The 20723-nt window shown below is 42.8% G+C and overlaps 2 protein-coding genes across 2 annotated transcripts; one reads left to right on the forward strand and one right to left on the reverse strand.

The window, feature by feature from the left end:
- Positions 1–2393: 2393 nt before the first annotated feature.
- On the forward strand, positions 2394–9395 carry LOC134285165 (uncharacterized). Its single transcript, XM_062845355.1, has 3 exons — positions 2394–3680; positions 5658–6057; positions 8775–9395. Exons 2-3 carry the CDS (start codon positions 5679–5681, stop codon positions 9164–9166), a joined length of 771 nt encoding a protein of 256 aa, XP_062701339.1. The 5' UTR covers positions 2394–3680; positions 5658–5678; the 3' UTR covers positions 9167–9395.
- A 4401-nt stretch (positions 9396–13796) lies between these two features.
- LOC109418037 (uncharacterized) lies at positions 13797–20560 on the reverse strand. The gene is made up of 5 exons (XM_062859654.1): positions 19683–20560; positions 17285–18545; positions 15309–17058; positions 14840–15250; positions 13797–14434 (listed from the first exon to the last, which is right to left on the reverse strand). Exons 1-5 carry the CDS (start codon positions 19736–19738, stop codon positions 13797–13799), a joined length of 4116 nt encoding a protein of 1371 aa, XP_062715638.1. The 5' UTR covers positions 19739–20560.
- Positions 20561–20723: the final 163 nt, after the last annotated feature.

Below are 20723 nucleotides of genomic sequence, written 5' to 3' on the forward strand. Positions count from 1 at the left end.
ACAGAAATTCTTTTGGCAATATTTGGGATTCCACTAATGTTATCCGCAAAAGTTTTTTTAACCTTTCAGTACTCGCGCCAATTTTTGTAACGCGAGCAGTCGCGCGTTGTATTTTGTACAACACCCATACATTCTGAAATATCTAAGGATCCTGATTGTTTAGAAAAGGACTGTCTTCGGCAAAGTTATTGTAAATTTCATGGGCTACTTGATGCTGACAAAGTTGATTCGTAATACGTCCACTAGGCGGCGCTAGTGAGCAATATCGTGTTATATCTTATATCTCAGGATCCTGATGTCTTAGAAAGATGGTGTCTTCGGCAAAGTTGTTTGGTAAGTCAACGGCTTACAGATTATTGGCCGTTTAATTGGAAATTCCACCACTAGGCGGTGCTAGTGAGCAAATAAACTTTATATCCTATGTATCTCGGGATCCTGATTACTTAGACAGATGGTGTCTTTGACAAAGTTGTTTGGTAGGTCAAGGACACAGACAATCAGACGTAACACCTTGAACGATTATTATGGAAATCCATCGCCCAGTTCACACTACCATAATCTGGTGGAAAAGTTGCACGAATCACTGTGTTGTGCAATATCGTTAACAGAAGGCGCTAGTGTGAAACGTCAAACGCATAGAAAAACGATGCGCGCGCCTCTGGTTGTGAAAGCCACAACTATGAAAATTTAATATGATCGTTAAAAGCGTGGTCGATGCAAATTTCGCAAGTGTTACGTCTGTTTGTCTGTGTCAAAGACTTACGGATGATTCGCAGTTTAATTTGAAATTTCACCACTAGGCAGCGCTAGTGAGCAATTTCATGTAATATCTTACATCTCAGGATCCTGATGTCTTAGAAAGATGGTGTCTTCGGCAAAGTTGTTTGGTAGGTAAACGGCTTACAGATTATTGGCCGTTTAATTGGAAATTCCACCACTAGGCGGCGCTAGTGAGCAAATAAACTTTATACCCTATGTATCTCGGGAACATGATAACTTAGAAAAATGCTGTCAAAGTTGTTTGGTAGGTCAAGTACTTACGGATGATTCGCAGTTTAATTTGAAATTTCATCTTTTGGCGACGCTAGTGAGCACGTAAATATTATATATTATGCCAGAGGCTGTACAGATTGAACAGAACTTAACACTAGACCATGGACACGACATACATTACATGCACCAGTGGATAGCATGGTGCGGTTACACACTTGGTAACGCTAACCGAACGGCCACGAAGCTCCACTTTACTCAGAAAGATGGTGTCTTCGGCAAAGTTGTTTGGTAGATCAAAGACCAAATGGAGGAAAAGTTACCTCTCGTGCCGACCTTCTAAAAGATCGAAAACTTACAGATAGTTGTCCGTTTGAATCGTAGTTTCACCACTAGATGACGCTAGTGAACATAAAAATGTATATGCAATAGTTCTCAGGATCCTGGTTACTAGAAGAGAGATGGTGCTTTCGGCAAAGTTGTCAAATAGGTTAAGTGCATTTGATTGATGGGTCATTGAAATCAATATTTCGCCAGTAAGTGGTGCTAATGAGTATGCAAATTTTATATCTTATATATCTCCGAGTCTGATTACCTGGGAAGTTGATATCTTTGGCAAGGTTGGTTGGTAGATCAGAAGACACCATCTTTCTAAGTGATCAGGGTCCTGAGACATATGAGTTATAAAATTTGAATACCCACTAGCGCCACCTAGATGTGGAGTTTCAAATCATACGAATCATACGGCTCTTCATCAGTTAGTGTTCGATCTACTAAACAACTTTGCTGAAGACATCATCTTTCTAAGTAATCAGGATCTCGAGATATATGAGTTATAATATTTGAGTACTCATTTGCGCCACCTGGATGTGGAATTCCACATCATACTTGTCTTCATCAGTTAGTGTTTGATCTACTAAACAACTTTGCAGAAGACACCATCTTTCTATGTAATTAGGGTCCTGAGATGTATGAGTTATAAAATTTCAATGCCCACTAGCGCCACCTAGATGTGGATTTTCAAACCAAACGGCTCTCCATCAGTTAGTGAATCACCAACCAAACAACTTTGCCGAAGACACCATCTTTCTAAGTACTCAGGATCCTGAGTTATATGGGATATAAAAATTACATGCTCAATAGCGCCGCCTATCGGTTGAAATCTGAATTTCTCAGATCACCTCGCGAATGCCCTTGATATACCAAGTAACTTTGCCGAAGACACCATATTTCTAGACCATTTAGATTTTGAAATACACTCCCAAGTAACAAATTGACAACCTTTTAGCTTTCGCGATAATTTATAAAGGTTTTATTATAGCAGCAAACATGCCGTATAGTCTACAGGAAGTATTTGAATATGCAAAATAGCCACTGTTTAGAACAAGGAATTAACTTTCATTTTATCCCAGCCCGCTCCCCCCATTTCGGTGGGTTGTGGGAAGCGGGGGTAAAATCCTTTAAACACCACTTTCGCCGTATTTTGGGTTCGAAATCTCTTCGTCTGGATGAAATGGTCACCGCAGTAACTCAAATCGAGAGCATACTTAACTCTAGGCCATTGACGCCGTTATCTAACAACGCTGAGGATTTAAATGCTTTAACGCCGGGACATTTTATAATCGGAGAACCAATGTTCTCAATTCCGGAGCCAGACGTGACGGATATGAGCATTAACCGCTTAAATCGTTTCCAGGAATTGAAACGATCCGTCCAAGATTTCTGGCACCGATGGTCCCGCGATTACGTGAGCCAGTTGCACCAACGACCCAAATGGCAAACCGAAACTCACAACGATCCGGTCCAAGGCGCATTGGTCCTGCTCAAACAGGAGCACCTTCCTCCACTTCAGTGGAACTTGGGTCGCGTCGTCGAAACGTACGCAGGGAGCGATGGGCACATAAGGGTGGTGCTAGTGCGAACAGTTCGAGGAATGTTCAAAAGAGCCGTGACCGAAGTCTGCACACTCCCGATAGATGTACTTCCAACGTCAAGCCCAATCGAGAGCCAAAGGTCGCACGAAAGGAAGCAGCTAGGAACCGACAACGGAAGGATACAGGTACAGATACCGAGGACGACGCATCGTAGGATCAAACGCAGTTGAAACAGTAGGTTTCAACGGGGCCCTGTGTGTTGAATTATGATTGATTTATTTTCCAGTGCTATATTTTCGAACATTGAATTATCGATTGAACTACCCCTAGCCTAACTTGAAATCCCATAATTATATTGTACAATGAATTTCCGCTCTTAGGTATAAGATTTTTTCTATAAAAGCTCAGCAGAGCCAGAAAACGCTCTCTTTCCACTCTCCAAATTCGCTCGTGCTACATCATCATATCACAGTTCCCAGTTATCTAAACCAGTGCGCAGTTTTTGCTCCGCTTTCGAGGCCGATATTTTACAGTGTGTATAAATCGCAAAAAGTTCTAAACAGTGGTGCCGAAACCCGGGAATTCGTCTCGCCGGATAAGTGTCGGGTCGCGTAGTGTGTGTAAAAGCAGTTTGTGACCGTGTGCTAGGACCACGTGGGATATCCTTTCTCGACACGGGCGGGCTCGATTTGGGGGAGCTCCGAAGCAGCACTTCGTGACCATCTCTCGTCACCTCAGGAAGCGTTAATCTACTTCGGCGGCCGTTCTGGTACGGCAATCCGCGCCCAGCAGGTCGGAATCAACCTTGCTTAACAGGTACGTCCATATATGCTGGTCCCTCGAATTATGACGCCAAAGAAGACAACCCGCACTGGTGTTAACCGATTGAAAACCTTGTGCAGACGCCGAGCCAACATTCTCGGCTCGGCCTCACTAATAAAATCGTTTAATGACAATTATGACGAGGCTATGAGCCATCAAGTACAAGTAAGAATCGACTTACTTGACGAGTTGTGGAAAAAGTTTGCGGAGGTTCAAGACGATATTGAATCCATCGAACATTCCGATTCTACGGAGCTTGCAGAACAAAGAGTCTCGTTTCAGAATATGTACATTGATTTAAAGTCTTCTCTCATAACCAAATTGCCACGTGTTGAGCCTCCATCGAATTCTCGAATGTTGCTTAACTCCACACAATCGCATATAACACAGGCAGTTCGCCTACCGGAGATTAAAATCCCTGAATTTGACGGCAATCCAGAAGATTGGATTGAATTCCGTGATTTGTTTAAATCTCTAGTCCATGCTAATCCTCAGCTAAATTCTGTTCAAAAGCTCCATTATTTGAAGGCCGCGTTGAAAGGCGAAGCCCACCATATTATTTCTTCCCTTCCCGTTTCCACCGAAAATTATTCTATAGCGTGGAAAGCTATTGAAAAACGATACGACAATCCTAATTTGTTGATAAAACGCCATATTGCTGCACTATTCTCAATTCCCGCTTTGAAACGTGAATCAGCGTCGGGTCTTTCCGAGTTGCTGGACCAATTTGACCGACATGTGAGTGTGCTGAACCAACTCGAAGGTCCAGACAGACATTGGAACTCTGTCTTGGTTGAGAGTCTCAGTCGTCGTTTAGACTCGGTTACCCTCAAAGAATGGGAGAAACAAGGTAAGGAAAATGAGCGCCCGACTTACGAGCAATTGGTCAACTTTATTAGGACGCAAGCTCGCATGTTACAATCCGTAAAGCTATCGCAATATGTAAATCTCCCTAACACTGACCACAAAAAGCAGCCGTCGAAAACTACTACTACCTTTGTCGCTACAGAGCCTTCTGCTAAATGCCCTCAGTGCAAGCAAGGTCATCTATTGTACCAATGTGTTCAATTTAAAAAACTGGCCCCTAAAGAACGTTTCAATCTCGCGAAACGATACAAATTGTGTATCAATTGTCTCGGTGGATACCACATGGCAAAGAATTGCAACTCGGCAAACTGCAACGTGTGTGGCAATCGTCATCACACACTACTGCATTTGCCAACTCCAAATGATTCTAACCTCGCTCATCCTACTAACAGTGTATCGCATTCGTTTATTGCAAATGAACAATCGGTTCGTACCACGGAAAATCTAATACCATCGCAATCTAATCAATTTGCTGGAACTGGATTTTACCCATCGCCACCACCATCCTCTACACATGCCGCTACGGCTCACTCGTTCGCGGCGCTCTCGTCCAGTACTCCGGTCAGTGATAGGTCAGCTTCTATACCTATGGAGAATACAATAGCCGAGGATGTCTCGACACAGCTGTGTCCGCAACGAAAGATAGGTAGTGAAGTGTTCCTCGCAACAGCCTTGATCAAGGTTACAGACTCGCACAACCGTAGTCATTTCGCGCGTGTCGTTCTGGACAGTTGCTCCCAGTGCAATTTCGTGTCGGAAGCTCTAGCAACTAAACTCGGTATTAAACGCAGTAAAACTAATGTCGACGTGATCGGTGTCGGCACAAATAAAGTGCACATTACGGAATCTCTCATGATTAACATCAATTCGCGAGTGAGTAATTTTACGTGCGTCCTGTCGTGTCTGGTGATCCCTAAAATTCCAGCTATTTTACCAAGCAAAAATGTTGATATTTCCAAGTGGAAAATACCATCTAACGTAGTGCTTGCCGATCCGAAATTTAACATTAGTGCGGGTGTCGATGTTTTGATTGGTGCGGAGCTATTTTTTTCATTACTAAATTCAAGACGAATGTCATTCGCTCAAGGCTGTCCTCTGTTACAGAGTACTGTGTTCGGGTTCGTGATGTCAGGAATGTACACTACGCCTGCGAATCAACCGCCAATTTGCATAGTTAGTACAGCTAACAGTCTGGACGGGATGCTTCAGAGATTTTGGGAGATGGACAATCTAGATCACGGTAGAGCTCTGACATTGGATGAGCAACGGTGCGAAGACCACTTCAGAAGAACAGTGACGCGTGAACGAGATGGGAGATACGTAGTTCGGCTGCCTGTACGAGACGATCGACTGCCGTATCTAGGTGACGCACATCAGTTAGCACAGCGTCGGTTGCTGTCTACCGAACGACGGTTTAGAACTGATCCGAACCTTCAACAGAACTACCACCAGTTCATGGAGGAGTATGCAAGACTAGGACACATGGAGCCCAGCGTCTATACAGGTAATCAACAATCGTTTTTACCCCATCATCCCATATTTCGACCCGACAGCACTACCACAAAGATTCGCATTGTTTTTGATGGCTCGTGTAGCGAAACTAACCAATTATCCTTGAACGAAGTTTTGTATGCTGGGCCGACTGTCCAGCCCACACTGTTATCCATAGTTTTAAACTTTCGAATTCCCAAATTTGTTTTTATAGCTGACATTGAGAAAATGTTTAGGCAAATTTGGATCCACCCTGATGATCGTAGATTCCTTCAACTTTTGTGGAGGAACGATCCCACAGATCCTATTTCCAAATTTCAATTAGCTACAGTGACATACGGGACGTCTTGTGCCCCATTTCAAGCTGCTCGCGTCCTAATGCAGCTGGCGGAAGACGAAGAATCGCGATTCCCTATGGGAGCGAAGATAATTCGCAAGAATACATATGTTGATGATACGCTAACTGGTGGAGACGAAATAGAGGAAGTTGTTGAATCTACGGTCCAGCTAAGATCGCTGTTAGCTACAGGTGGTTTTAACCTTCGTAAATGGTGTGCGAATGATGAGCGAGTATTAGCCAAAATTCCTCATGAGCTGATTGAGATGCCTAGTGAAATTGAGATAGATCGGTCGTCATCGGTGAAAACTTTAGGTTTACTCTGGAACCCTCATAGTGACCAATTTGCATTTAAACTACCAGTGCTGCCTACCGCGGATGTGATAACAAATCGTGTTGTTGTTTCTGAAATGGCACAATTGTTTGATCCCATGGGCCTCGTCGGCTCAGTAGTTGCGGCCGCTAAAATTTTCGTTCAACGTTTATGGTCGGGCCAATACACATGGGATGAACAATTGCCCGAAGATTTGAGATTGTGGTGGCAAGCCTACCGCGATCAGTTACCGGTACTAAAACAACTGCAAGTGACTCGCCGCGTAATAAGTAACAAACCTTATTCAATTCATTGCTTTTGTGATGCATCCGAACGTGGATATGGATGTTGTGTGTATATTGTTTCTAGTAATCACACAAGCAACTTATTGATAACTAAATCACGAGTTTCGCCTCTACGAGCACAATCAATTCCTCGTCTGGAATTATGTGCGGCTTTATTGGGCAGTCAATTAGTTAATCAAATTCTCACTACAACCGAATTTTCTGGGTCAGTCACCTTTTGGACAGACTCTTCAGTGGTTTTACATTGGATTCACTCTCCTTCATCAGTGTGGAAGGTGTTTGTTTCTAATCGCATTTCAGAGATTCAAAAACTTACTGAAGGACAAACCTGGAGACATGTCCCTTCCGAGATGAACCCAGCCGATCAAATCTCACGTGGAGTTCAACCTTCTGAACTTGTAAACAACGAACTGTGGTGGCATGGTCCTGATTTTTTAGTGAAATCGCCAGCCTGTTGGCCATCGAATCGGAAGTTTCCGAATATTGATAACATTCACATGACTGAACGTCGTTCACTTGTTTCTCTGTTCACGACTAGCACCATTCATGATAAATGGGACATATTTGAAAGATATTCGGAGTTATCCACCTTGCTCAAGGTTGTTGCTTGGTGTTGGAGATTTTTTGAACACATTTCCAAAAAGCGTTCTGGAAAATTTAGTACTCTTACACCAGAGGAGTTAAATCTTGCATTAAAACGCCTGGTTCGGCTTGCACAGCAACAATCTTTCCCTGATGAAATCAAATTATTGACTAAAGCAAAAGGTGAAGAATGTACACAACCCGAAATGAATTTCAAGTCCTTGATGAAGGGACTAAATGTTTATTTGGATGAATTCGGATTACTCCGAATTAGAGGACGGCTTGAAAAATTGTCCGCTCCATTGGATACAAGGTGTCCTATTCTATTGCCGTCTGATCACAAAATTACTATGTTGATTGCTCGTTCTATTCATCATCAAACTCTTCATGCTGGCCCAACGTTATTACTAGCCACCATCCGTCAGCGATTTTGGCCATTGCATGGGAGAAATATTGCTCGCAAAATAGTTCGTGAATGCATACAATGCTTCAGGTGCAATCCTCGTGGAAATCACCAAATTATGGCCCCTCTTCCTTCAGTGAGGATCACACCTGCGAGAGTGTTTTCCAACTGTGGTTTGGACTACTGTGGCCCTTTTCTTGTTCGTCCCCTTGTTGGTAGAGGATCTTCAGTTAAAATTTATGTTGCAAATTTTGTTTGCATGGTCTCAAAAGCTATGCACCTAGAAATCGTTTACGATTTGTCATCTCAAGCTTGCATCAATGCTATGAAGCGTTTTATTGCCAGACGTGGTAGATTGCTGAACTTGTATTGCGACAATGCAACAGCCTTTGTGGGAGCAAATCGAGAACTTAAGGAGCTCCGGGTACAATTCCTCGGCCAATTCAAAACCGAACATTGGAATAACTTTTGTTTAGAACAAGGAATTAACTTTCATTTTATCCCAGCCCGCTCCCCCCATTTCGGTGGGTTGTGGGAAGCGGGGGTAAAATCCTTTAAACACCACTTTCGCCGTATTTTGGGTTCGAAATCTCTTCGTCTGGATGAAATGGTCACCGCAGTAACTCAAATCGAGAGCATACTTAACTCTAGGCCATTGACGCCGTTATCTAACAACGCTGAGGATTTAAATGCTTTAACGCCGGGACATTTTATAATCGGAGAACCAATGTTCTCAATTCCGGAGCCAGACGTGACGGATATGAGCATTAACCGCTTAAATCGTTTCCAGGAATTGAAACGATCCGTCCAAGATTTCTGGCACCGATGGTCCCGCGATTACGTGAGCCAGTTGCACCAACGACCCAAATGGCAAACCGAAACTCACAACGATCCGGTCCAAGGCGCATTGGTCCTGCTCAAACAGGAGCACCTTCCTCCACTTCAGTGGAACTTGGGTCGCGTCGTCGAAACGTACGCAGGGAGCGATGGGCACATAAGGGTGGTGCTAGTGCGAACAGTTCGAGGAATGTTCAAAAGATCCGTGACCGAAGTCTGCACACTCCCGATAGATGTACTTCCAACGTCAAGCCCAATCGAGAGCCAAAGGTCGCACGAAAGGAAGCAGCTAGGAACCGACAACGGAAGGATACAGGTACAGATACCGAGGACGACGCATCGTAGGATCAAACGCAGTTGAAACAGTAGGTTTCAACGGGGCCCTGTGTGTTGAATTATGATTGATTTATTTTCCAGTGCTATATTTTCGAACATTGAATTATCGATTGAACTACCCCTAGCCTAACTTGAAATCCCATAATTATATTGTACAATGAATTTCCGCTCTTAGGTATAAGATTTTTTCTATAAAAGCTCAGCAGAGCCAGAAAACGCTCTCTTTCCACTCTCCAAATTCGCTCGTGCTACATCATCATATCACAGTTCCCAGTTATCTAAACCAGTGCGCAGTTTTTGCTCCGCTTTCGAGGCCGATATTTTACAGTGTGTATAAATCGCAAAAAGTTCTAAACAGCCACAGTTCAAAATCTTACTTATAACTGTTTTCATAACCTTCTGTAGCCAAAATTTAAAATCAAATATGACATGGCATTTAAAATAAGTTTATTATAGCATTCTGTTCCTCTAGAGAACCGTTCTTTTAAAACTACAAACATTGACTCATAAGTGTTGTGATAAAATATTCCATAAGTGTACTTTGTTATTATAAAAGACACGAGTAAGCCAAACGGTTTTATCTAAGATCAAACGGCATTTAAGCCAGCTGATCAGCAGCTGCCTGCTGACCGAGTGCCATCTTTGTTTTTGACTCATAATTCACATCCCGTAATGGCACTCTTACGCTAGCCAACAAGAATCTATGCTGTCAAGCAAAGCTAGCTTCGGGTGGAAGTTGATCTCGGCATTCTCTAGGCCGTGAAAGTAGAACAGATCCAGGGACGGATTAACAAACGGGGCACTTTACGAGGCACTCGCCTGTGCCACATCATGAAAGAGGTACATAGCCGGCATCTCTTGTTAACTTGAAGGATGAATTGCCACTATGAACAACGCTCATCTAAATATTCAGCTACTTATCACTCGATTCTCGATAATTTAATATAATAAACGATGGGAAAAGGGCCATCGTACGTAATTTCTGCCGTTTGCAGTGTTTTCGGAGGTATTTCCACTGGAATTGATGGTTCAAATGTAAACATTCCATTCCAGCTGTCAAATTTTTAGCAAGTTGCTGTTTAGTCTTCATATAAGTAAAAAAATAACAAAACGGTTTTAGATTAGCTTTTAACGTAACCATTTAGCTTGCAGGTGGTCATTACAAATGCATTCACTAGACATTATGCGTTAAATGATGCTTTTATGAAAGCAAACTGGAGATGATAGAAAAATAGACATTTTCGCCGTCGACATATTGGATTGTTGAATTTTTCTTGTATGGTGATGATTTTCTAGCATGTTTTCAGGTGGTATTTTTATGTTATTTTAACGATTTCGAAGAGGGCGCTTATTTTTCCACATCTTTACTAGCATATTTCACATAAAATTTCATTGGGCAATTGGTGTGACGTCACTATACGATAAATATTCATCGTGCGAAATTTGCAAATTTGGAACATATTATTGGCAATATTTCTCTGGCAGTTTTGTTTTTTCTTTCATGCTAAATTTATCAAGACCAAATATAATTTATAAATTCAGAATAGTTACGATAAAAGTCATTATTAGTGGGCATAGCATTTACCTAGGTAGATTACCCTAGAAAAGGTTACTACAAATGCTGGATTACTTTTGTTGAATACACTTCAAAACCTTCACCAGGATGGGCCAACTAGCAAGATTGTAATCTTCCTGAGGTTATGGTAGAAGCAATGCGGATAATTTTGCATTGGCTAGAGTTTTATTGATGTAGGTTTATAATAATCCTCTAGTGCTTCATAAAACTGGAAATGTTACTTGGGAACCTACATCAATAAAACTCTAGCCAATGCAAAATTATCCGCATTGCTTCTACCATAACCTCAGGAAGATTACAATCTTGCTAGTTGGCCCATCCTGGTGAAGGTTTTGAAGTGTATTCAACAAAAGTAATCCAGCATTTGTAGTAACCTTTTCTAGGGTAATCTACCTAGGTAAATGCTATGCCCACTAATAATGACTTTTATCGTAACTATTCTGAATTTATAAATTATATTTGGTCTTGATAAATTTAGCATGAAAGAAAAAACAAAACTGCCAGAGAAATATTGCCAATAATATGTTCCAAATTTGCAAATTTCGCACGATGAATATTTATCGTATAGTGACGTCACACCAATTGCCCAATGAAATTTTATGTGAAATATGCTAGTAAAGATGTGGAAAAATAAGCGCCCTCTTCGAAATCGTTAAAATAACATAAAAATACCACCTGAAAACATGCTAGAAAATCATCACCATACAAGAAAAATTCAACAATCCAATATGTCGACGGCGAAAATGTCTATTTTTCTATCATCTCCAGTTTGCTTTCATAAAAGCATCATTTAACGCATAATGTCTAGTGAATGCATTTGTAATGACCACCTGCAAGCTAAATGGTTACGTTAAAAGCTAATCTAAAACCGTTTCGTTATTTTTTTACTTATATGAAGACTAAACAGCAACTTGCTAAAAATTTGACAGCTGGAATGGAATGTTTACATTTGAACCATCAATTCCAGTGGAAATACCTCCGAAAACACTGCAAACGGCAGAAATTACGTACGATGGCCCTTTTCCCATCGTTTATTATATTAAATTATCGAGAATCGAGTGATAAGTAGCTGAATATTTAGATGAGCGTTGTTCATAGTGGCAATTCATCCTTCAAGTTAACAAGAGATGCCGGCTATGTACCTCTTTCATGATGTGGCACAGGCGAGTGCCTCGTAAAGTGCCCCGTTTGTTAATCCGTCCCTGGATCTGTTCTACTTTCACGGCCTAGAGAATGCCGAGATCAACTTCCACCCGAAGCTAGCTTTGCTTGACAGCATAGATTCTTGTTGGCTAGCGTAAGAGTGCCATTACGGGATGTGAATTATGAGTCAAAAACAAAGATGGCACTCGGTCAGCAGGCAGCTGCTGATCAGCTGGCTTAAATGCCGTTTGATCTTAGATAAAACCGTTTGGCTTACTCGTGTCTTTTATAATAACAAAGTACACTTATGGAATATTTTATCACAACACTTATGAGTCAATGTTTGTAGTTTTAAAAGAACGGTTCTCTAGAGGAACAGAATGCTATAATAAACTTATTTTAAATGCCATGTCATATTTGATTTTAAATTTTGGCTACAGAAGGTTATGAAAACAGTTATAAGTAAGATTTTGAACTGTGGCTATTTTGCATATTCAAATACTTCCTGTAGACTATACGGCATGTTTGCTGCTATTATAAAACCTTTATAAATTATCGCGAAAGCTAAAAGGTTGTCAATTTGTTACTTGGGTAATTCACATTCAACTGTCTATCTTATCTTAAATATAGTACGTTCTTCATATTGCGATTTTCAATTTTCCGCTTTATAAGGAGTTATACTGTTTTCAAAAAAGGTCTTATAATATTCCAAATAAGATTCCTGCAGAATACATTTGGGGTTGACATCGATAGAAAAGATGGTTTCAAAGTAATAGTCGATAATTCTCATGTGTTGTACAAAGTACAACAGCGCGATTAACGGAAGGTTAAAGTGATCAATTTGACCCCGGATTACGGTATATTTTTATAAAAGTTAAGTTTGGCTGTTCCAGCAGAAAATCTTCCGAGTAGTTCCTGAGCAAACTTTCTTATATAGGTTGTCGTGACGTTTGTCCTTTGGTTTGTCCATTTTTACTTATTTTTGGGAATCCGCCAAATTTCCTAATTGGCCGACACTTAAAAACCGCGAAACGTTTTTTTTTTCACTGTTCAAAAATGCGACCGATCGCATTCGCATTCGCCAACAGAATCACGTCGCAGTCTCGTCGGAATAGCAGCGAACCCAGCCGATGCTCAGTACCGAAGAACGCTCTCGTTTTATTTGATTTTCTCCCGAGAGGAACACTCGGCCTCGCTATCCCATTTTACCTTTTCTACCAGTCGCTCTGTTCCACGCACACCTAACGCTGATTTGATACCCACGGTCCTCCACTTCTACACACACATACAGACGCATGCTCATCGACTCTCTTCTCTGGCAGACCCGCACACTCTCTTTCTCCCCAATGCACTCATCGCGTTTATCCCGACGTCGACGTCGTCGTCGCCGTCTACCCGAAATCTCGAGCCGAGCTGCTCCACTCTCGCATCTCACACATTTACCCACCGTCTTCAGGCACCCGAACTTTTGAGCCGAACGGCCGTCTACTTTCGCGCCTCTCTCTAAAGTCATCAGCGTTGTTAACCATCCATCCACCTCGCTACCGGACTATTCGTTTTCGACCCGAACCAACTTTCCTCTCGCATACAGACACTCTCTCCCGAGAAACTACCAAATCTACCGCCAGCCTTCTGCGTGGTTTATTCCGTTTGCTGCTTCCCGTTCGTACCATTTTCCTTTCCGGATATTTTATAGTACTTTGATGTTTGATATAAAGCACTCTAAAACCAAACTAGTTAAATATATTTTTGATTGTTATGTACTTTATTTATTTCGAACCATTAATCTCCTACAATATTCCTCTCCTCTACTCTTTTCAATAGTATATCGTTAAGCCTTCAACCATTCAAATTTATTTCAAGTTAACATGGTGTGTTTAATGTCACTCCAAAAAAAGGAAACGACTCGTGATTCCTGATTTACTGATAAATGCGATATACATAGTTATCATTAAGCCTAGCAGGTCTTTTTAATTCGGAACGCTGTCGAAGTGTGATTTTCTCCGTTGTGTGAGTGCTGCATGACGGCACGTCTATTGGTTGCATTCCCGAAATGTCTTCCGAACCCGGCATCTTTCCGTCAATCTCTGCATCTACTACCGTTCTATTCTGCGAATCGTTGATGTCCTCTACCGGTGGGGCCAACTTCACGTCCTGAACATTTCTCGCGTATTGTACTCCGTTACTGCTCATAATAACCACCTTTGCGCCAGTTCGGGTTATTACCGTGAAACGTTCAGAAGAAAATGTTGGGTCACTCTTACTTTTCTTCTGTTGGCTTATCAGTACGACATCCCCAACCTTGATATTACTCTCTTTTGCCCCACGCACCGAATCGGCATAATGTTTGCTGTAGAGCTTAGCTTCTGCGTCCAACTCCCGAATACTTTCGCGATCCAATTCCTTAGGGTTCCATTCGTTCCAGAGACTAGGGAATTGGCCGCGATATTTGAATCCCACCAGTAGCTCGAACGGGGTAACCTTCAGCCTTGCATGTGGGATCAGCGTATTATGACTGTGCACAAATTTCTCCAAGCTATAACGCCAATTTGATCCGTCTATTGTGGAAGCAGATACAGCTTTAATCAAAGATTGATTCTGTCGTTCTATGAGCCCATTTGATTGTGGGCTCAATGGAATCGACTTCCGAACCGCCACGCCTTTATTTTCCCAGAATGAGCAAAATGTTGAGCTACTAAATGGTGGGCCATTATCGCTCTGTAAAACACGAGGGCAACCCCAAGTCTTGAAGATGCCACATAGTGCCGCATTAGTAGCCTCCGCAGTTTTTCGCCTCATCTCTACGACCGAAAGGTAGCGAGAGTAAGTATCTACCACCGTTAAGAAGTCTCCGGAACCGTAGCCCGGAATGGAGAGAAAATCCATTTGGATTGTATCCCAAGGTTCATCGGGAAGATCACGAGAAGAGATAGGCACTGGAGCATTTTTACGGGACAACATACAGCAAGTTTGGCACTCTTTGACGAACCGCTCTGTTTCTGCGGCCATGCGTGGCCACCAAAAAAACTCTCGCATGATCCTTTTCATGGCAACCTCGCCTATATGACCGCCATGTGCAGACTCCATCGCTCTTCTCCGCAATGAGCTGGGAAGAACAATCTTATCGTCCTTACAAATCATTGATCCGATACTATGCAGGTTTTTCTTTTGTGATTCGTATTTTCTCAATTCTGGCGGCCATGCATCATCTGTGAGAGCCTCTGCCACTTGCTTCATCTCATCGTCTGCTGTTATGTCCATAATCCCCGCATCCAGGGAAAATAGTACATGATCTTCGAAACTGTCTTCGAACGGTTCCGCCTCTTTGGACATCTGAAAAAGCCTTGACAGTGCGTCGGCAACGTTCTGCTCCCCTGTATAGAATAATGATATGTTTACACGTTAACATTTTGTAAATTTAAACTATATCACCTGGGACTCGCTGAATAGAAAAATCAAAGGGTTGTAGCCGCAGAGCCCAAGCCTCTGCGCGGGACACTGCTCGTTTGCCGATACGATGTTTTCCTCCAAAAATGAACTGGTTTGCCTCTGCGTCAGTTCTGATTACAAACGATCTGCTCGACAAATAGTAAGCGAATCGCTCGACACCCCACACCACAGCCAGAGCTTCCCGGTGTGTTTGTGGGTATCTCTGCTCGGTTGTCGTTAACGCTTTTGAAGCACAAGCGATAATTCGTGGTGTGCCTTCTTCGTTGAACTGTACTAAAACAGCCCCCAGGCCAACCGCTGACGCATCCACAAATATCTCCGTCCTGTCCGATGTGTTGAAGTACCCCAGTGTTTTAATCATCTTCACCGCCTCCTTCTTAAATGCTTGGAACTCTAGTTCTTCTGCCTCGGACCAGTAGAAGCCTTCTGCATTCGCTAACGCACGAAGCTTTTCGGTACGCGTTGCTCGATGTGGCACGAACTTGTCGACGAATGTCACCAGGCCCAAAAAGCTCTTAACCTCCGCAATAGTCTCAGGTGTTCTGAATTCCTCAATATCTTTCATTTTCTCCTCCTCGATTTGCCATCCCTCTGGAGTGATCTTAAACCCAATGAACTTAACGGCTTGGCTCTTGAAAACACATTTGGATTCATTGATTTTTACATTGTGTTCTCGAAGGCGAGCCATCACCTCTCTCAGGTTCTCATCATGCTCTTCTGGAGTCCTCCCGAAAACGAAGATATCGTCTAGATAGTTCTTGACTCCGCGACAGCCGCCGAGTATCTTCCGCTGTAGCACTTCCTGGAAAATGTCCGGCGCATTACACAATCCAAAGGGAAGCCTAACGCACCGGAACATGCCAAACTCGGTGCAAAAGTTCGTGAGATGGCGACATTTCTCATCGAGTTCGATGTGAAAATACGCATTGGCCAAGTCGATGGTCGAGAACCACTGTGCCCCATCTATCTCAGCCAAAATTTTCTCCAGACTTGGCATCGGAAAAGGAGTTCGTTGGATATAACTGTTCGGACCTCTAAGATCGATCACCAGCCTTATATCGTCCCGTCCTTTAGGGATTGCTAGGACGGACGAGCAGAACGAATTGTCCATATCGTCTGTTACATTCTCAATGATCCCTGCTGCCAGAAGTTCCTGAAGCCTTTTCTCCACGATTGGCTTCACCGCAATCGGGATATTCATAAAAATATTGCGGCATGGTGGTCTTGTCTGGTCATAGCTAATTAGAACCGGAGGAATATTGAATTTTGGGAAGGTTTCCCCCACCGAAACTGCTGCGATTTCCTCCGACTCGTACCAGAGTTGCGTCATGGATTTTTGTGAGTCTATCGGTACTTTTAACCCAAGTAATAGAACGTTATATCGGGTTGCTGTCGCTCTTCCTAGTAACGACCTGCATTCCTCGACCACATAAAATTTCTCAAGGAGGGTTGGACGATCGTCGGATATATGCAAGAAGGCTTCAAAGGTCGATACCACCGGGATTTCTCCGGCAGTCGCGTACGCCTTCAAGGGACGATCAGTACTCTCTTGCATGTTGAACAGGGCCTTTCTGTACCTATCATCTTCGCACAGAACAGTAAAACGATGCTTTGTTATCGTATTAACCTGTGCTCCGGAGTCAATAAGGAACTCGCATTCTAATCCTGCGACCGTTGCCTTTATAATTCCCTCATCCGCTGATGTCTGATCCGTGAATGTTGCGATTTGCAACTGTAAAACAAAATGCATTTATGAGTTTACCTCTTTAAATATGTTTAAGATAATAAATGTATCAATATGAACCTTGACATACATTGGCCTTTTTGGAAAATAATTAGTCTTGATTTATTTAACTGCCAAAAAAATCAACTTTATTTACGAAATAACGAATTCAAAACTTTTCTCGTAAATCAAAGCGTTCAAGAAAGATACTTTACTTCAAGTTATCAACACCTACATTTTTCTCTTCCGTTTGCTCCTCTGCCTTCGCAGCTGCTTCTACGTCGATCGAAGCCACTTCGCCAGGTTTCACATCCGGCTCCTCCTTCACTGGACGTCGCTGGACTTCTGACTTGTATGTTGCGCGGCAGGCTCTTTGAATGTGACCCTTACGGCCACATTTTAGACAAATTTTATCGATTGCATAGCAAGCCTCAGCCTTGTGATATACGCTGTCACATCTGAAACAGCGGAACGCCTCCGCTTCCCGTGAATTACCAAATCCTCTTGTATCCGATGATCGATGAGCTTCGAATCTGGAGCGGCCCGCCTGGTATGGAGCAAATCTGCCACGTACTGCCGGACGGTAGTTCAGATTACGACGTGATGATTCTTCCCTCGGAAAACTGGCGCTAACAGCCGCGACTTTCGCCTCTTCTTGCTTATTATGCCTCATTCGATAGAACTCTTCGTTTATCGCAACCGCTTCGATTTCCCGAACCGCGTCCACCAGTTCCGTGAATGATCCTTGTCGGTTGAGCATCTTGAGAGCTACGACCCGCACGTCTTTGTTCCTTGCGTGGGTCGCCACGGCACTTACAATTTCTTCAAACTCTTTACCTTCTTTGAAATCGCACAGCCGAGCGATCGATCCCGCCCTCATAATGAAAGCCAGGTCTGTCTCCTCTGGGGTCTGCACCATCAGCGCGAGCTTACGGCGCTGGAGCATAATGTCCGATGCCGACCCAAAGTATGTCTTCAATCTGAATAAGGCGTTTGAGTACGGAAGTTCGATTTCGTCAGGTGCTTCCCCGGTTGACTTTGTATTCTTGAAAATGTCCAATAGCATCGGACCAGCCTTCACCTTGAAGATGACGAATTTGGTTGGTTCGTCCTCTACTCCTGCCAACTTTAACGAATCCGACAGCAGGTCGATCCACGATTCATAGTCGCGCCGTCCAATTTGCTCTCCTGTGACAGAAGGCTTACATTCCGGCACGCTGATGGAGGAAATAGACATTTGATTCACCGACGTCATGAATCGTGTCATTTCAACTCCCGATTCATTGCCCTGGTGCCGAGTACTTGAGGGCCCTGCATTTCCAGAAAAGGCCGCGCTCTCAATACTTTCGCTTCGTGGAATTCTCAGACTCGTCTGCAGAGCCAAGATCGTTTCATTTGCCTTCTCGAGTTGTTTACTTAGTTCGATCCTGGCTGATTTTTCTTCCGCTAGCTCTTTCATGATGACATCAACCTTTGCTTCCTTCTTTTTCATCTTCCTGAAATTAATTAAATTGAGAAACTACTTTACTACTTTATCTTTCATATTTTTAGCAGTGTGCAAAATTGGTTCATTTTTAGATGTTTTTATAGCCGCTAAATATTTTTCTAATCAGTTTTTTTTTTTTTTTTTTTTTTTAACCCTCTCACTTCAATTCCATAGTCCCCAAGATCTGTTTTCTTCCCAGGAGTCCTCTCGCTCCTTGTAACATCAGAGTCCTCTCGCTCTGTTTAATCCCCTCGCTCCCTTACTAGCTCAGAGTCCTCTCGCTCTGTTTCTATACTAGGAGTCCTCTCGCTCCTTTAAAATCGAGAATTCTTAAATCAAAAAATTCTACACTCTCAAAAGCATTTCACAATTTACCGCAGTTTATCACATATTCAAATTTACCGAATCACCACGACGAAACATATATAATTTACCGTTTCTTGATTATTCAATTTAATTCACAAATTCCGAAAAAAGACTTCGTACCAATTAAAACCCATAAAACATCCAGTTAAATACTAAAGCAATAAACTCTTAACGTTCCCCTCCTCAAAGTAGTACGGATTCACTAAATATTTCATTCACTGCACCACCCTATTGCCAATAATCACCCAATAGATTCTACTTCAATTCCCCGTGTATCGCGTACTCGACCGCCATTTTGTTTCATCACCAGTTAAACTGTACTCTCACTGCATTCCCATTGTTCCTCCAACCAACCGACTTGATAACGGAAAATCTCTTTTCATGTTTCACGCGGGCCACGTTCTCCTTTTGCCAATAAATTAAAATAGCCAACTATTAACAAATAGATTCCACTACATTTCATCGTGTATCGCGAACTCGACCGCCAGTTTGTCCCATTACCACTCGAACTGTACTACCACTGCATTCCGATTATTCCTCCAACCAACCGACCTAACGAAAAAAATCACTTTCCTTGTTTCCACCGCGGAACACGTTCTCCTTTTGCTTCCTTTTCACTTGATTGCACCGTTATCCACTTGTTCGTCTTGAATTCTTCCTCACGCCACACATTAATTTCCGAATGCCCGCCATATTGTTTCAGCGCTACCTCCACGTTTAATTTTCTGGACTGTATTTTCTTTCCTCCCACAATTTCAAAGATTATCCAATAAATACTCACCGGACGGGAGCGTCCACTGCGCCATTGTCGTGACGTTTGTCCTTTGGTTTGTCCATTTTTACTTATTTTTGGGAATCCGCCAAATTTCCTAATTGGCCGACACTTAAAAACCGCGAAACGTTTTTTTTTTCACTGTTCAAAAATGCGACCGATCGCATTCGCATTCGCCAACAGAATCACGTCGCAGTCTCGTCGGAATAGCAGCGAACCCAGCCGATGCTCAGTACCGAAGAACGCTCTCGTTTTATTTGATTTTCTCCCGAGAGGAACACTCGGCCTCGCTATCCCATTTTACCTTTTCTACCAGTCGCTCTGTTCCACGCACACCTAACGCTGATTTGATACCCACGGTCCTCCACTTCTACACACACATACAGACGCATGCTCATCGACTCTCTTCTCTGGCAGACCCGCACACTCTCTTTCTCCCCAATGCACTCATCGCGTTTATCCCGACGTCGACGTCGTCGTCGCCGTCTACCCGAAATCTCGAGCCGAGCTGCTCCACTCTCGCATCTCACACATTTACCCACCGTCTTCAGGCACCCGAACTTTTGAGCCGAACGGCCGTCTACTTTCGCGCCTCTCTCTAAAGTCATCAGCGTTGTTAACCATCCATCCACCTCGCTACCGGACTATTCGTTTTCGACCCGAACCAACTTTCCTCTCGCATACAGACACTCTCTCCCGAGAAACTACCAAATCTACCGCCAGCCTTCTGCGTGGTTTATTCCGTTTGCTGCTTCCCGTTCGTACCATTTTCCTTTCCGGATATTTTATAGTACTTTGATGTTTGATATAAAGCACTCTAAAACCAAACTAGTTAAATATATTTTTGATTGTTATGTACTTTATTTATTTCGAACCATTAATCTCCTACATAGGTATTGTCGGAAATCTAAAAAAATGCTGCTAACGCTTTTAAATAAATCCTCCAAGAAACCCTTCATGCATAGCTTCTGTTATTGCACACGGAGATCTTGGTTGGTTTCTCAAAAGAATTGTATTTTTCAGGAATTTCGCAAAATTTTTCTCTTCAGC

The sequence above is a fragment of the Aedes albopictus genome, chromosome 1 (assembly GCF_035046485.1).
Source record: "Aedes albopictus strain Foshan chromosome 1, AalbF5, whole genome shotgun sequence".
Taxonomy (NCBI): domain Eukaryota; kingdom Metazoa; phylum Arthropoda; class Insecta; order Diptera; family Culicidae; genus Aedes; species Aedes albopictus.

Coding starts and splice junctions, on each gene's coding strand:
- LOC134285165 (XM_062845355.1), top strand. CDS start 5,679: ATGTCAGGAATGTACACTACGCCTGCGAATCAACCGCCAATTTGCATA. Junction 6,058..8,774: donor GGAGCCCAGCGTCTATACAG/GTAATCAACAAT, acceptor AATCGTTTCCAG/GAATTGAAACGATCCGTCCA.
- LOC109418037 (XM_062859654.1), bottom strand. CDS start 19,738: ATGGACAAACCAAAGGACAAACGTCACGACAATGGCGCAGTGGACGCT. Junction 17,059..17,284: donor AGCAAACGGAAGAGAAAAAT/GTAGGTGTTGAT, acceptor TTTGTTTTACAG/TTGCAAATCGCAACATTCAC. Junction 15,251..15,308: donor TTCTATTCAGCGAGTCCCAG/GTGATATAGTTT, acceptor TATTCTATACAG/GGGAGCAGAACGTTGCCGAC.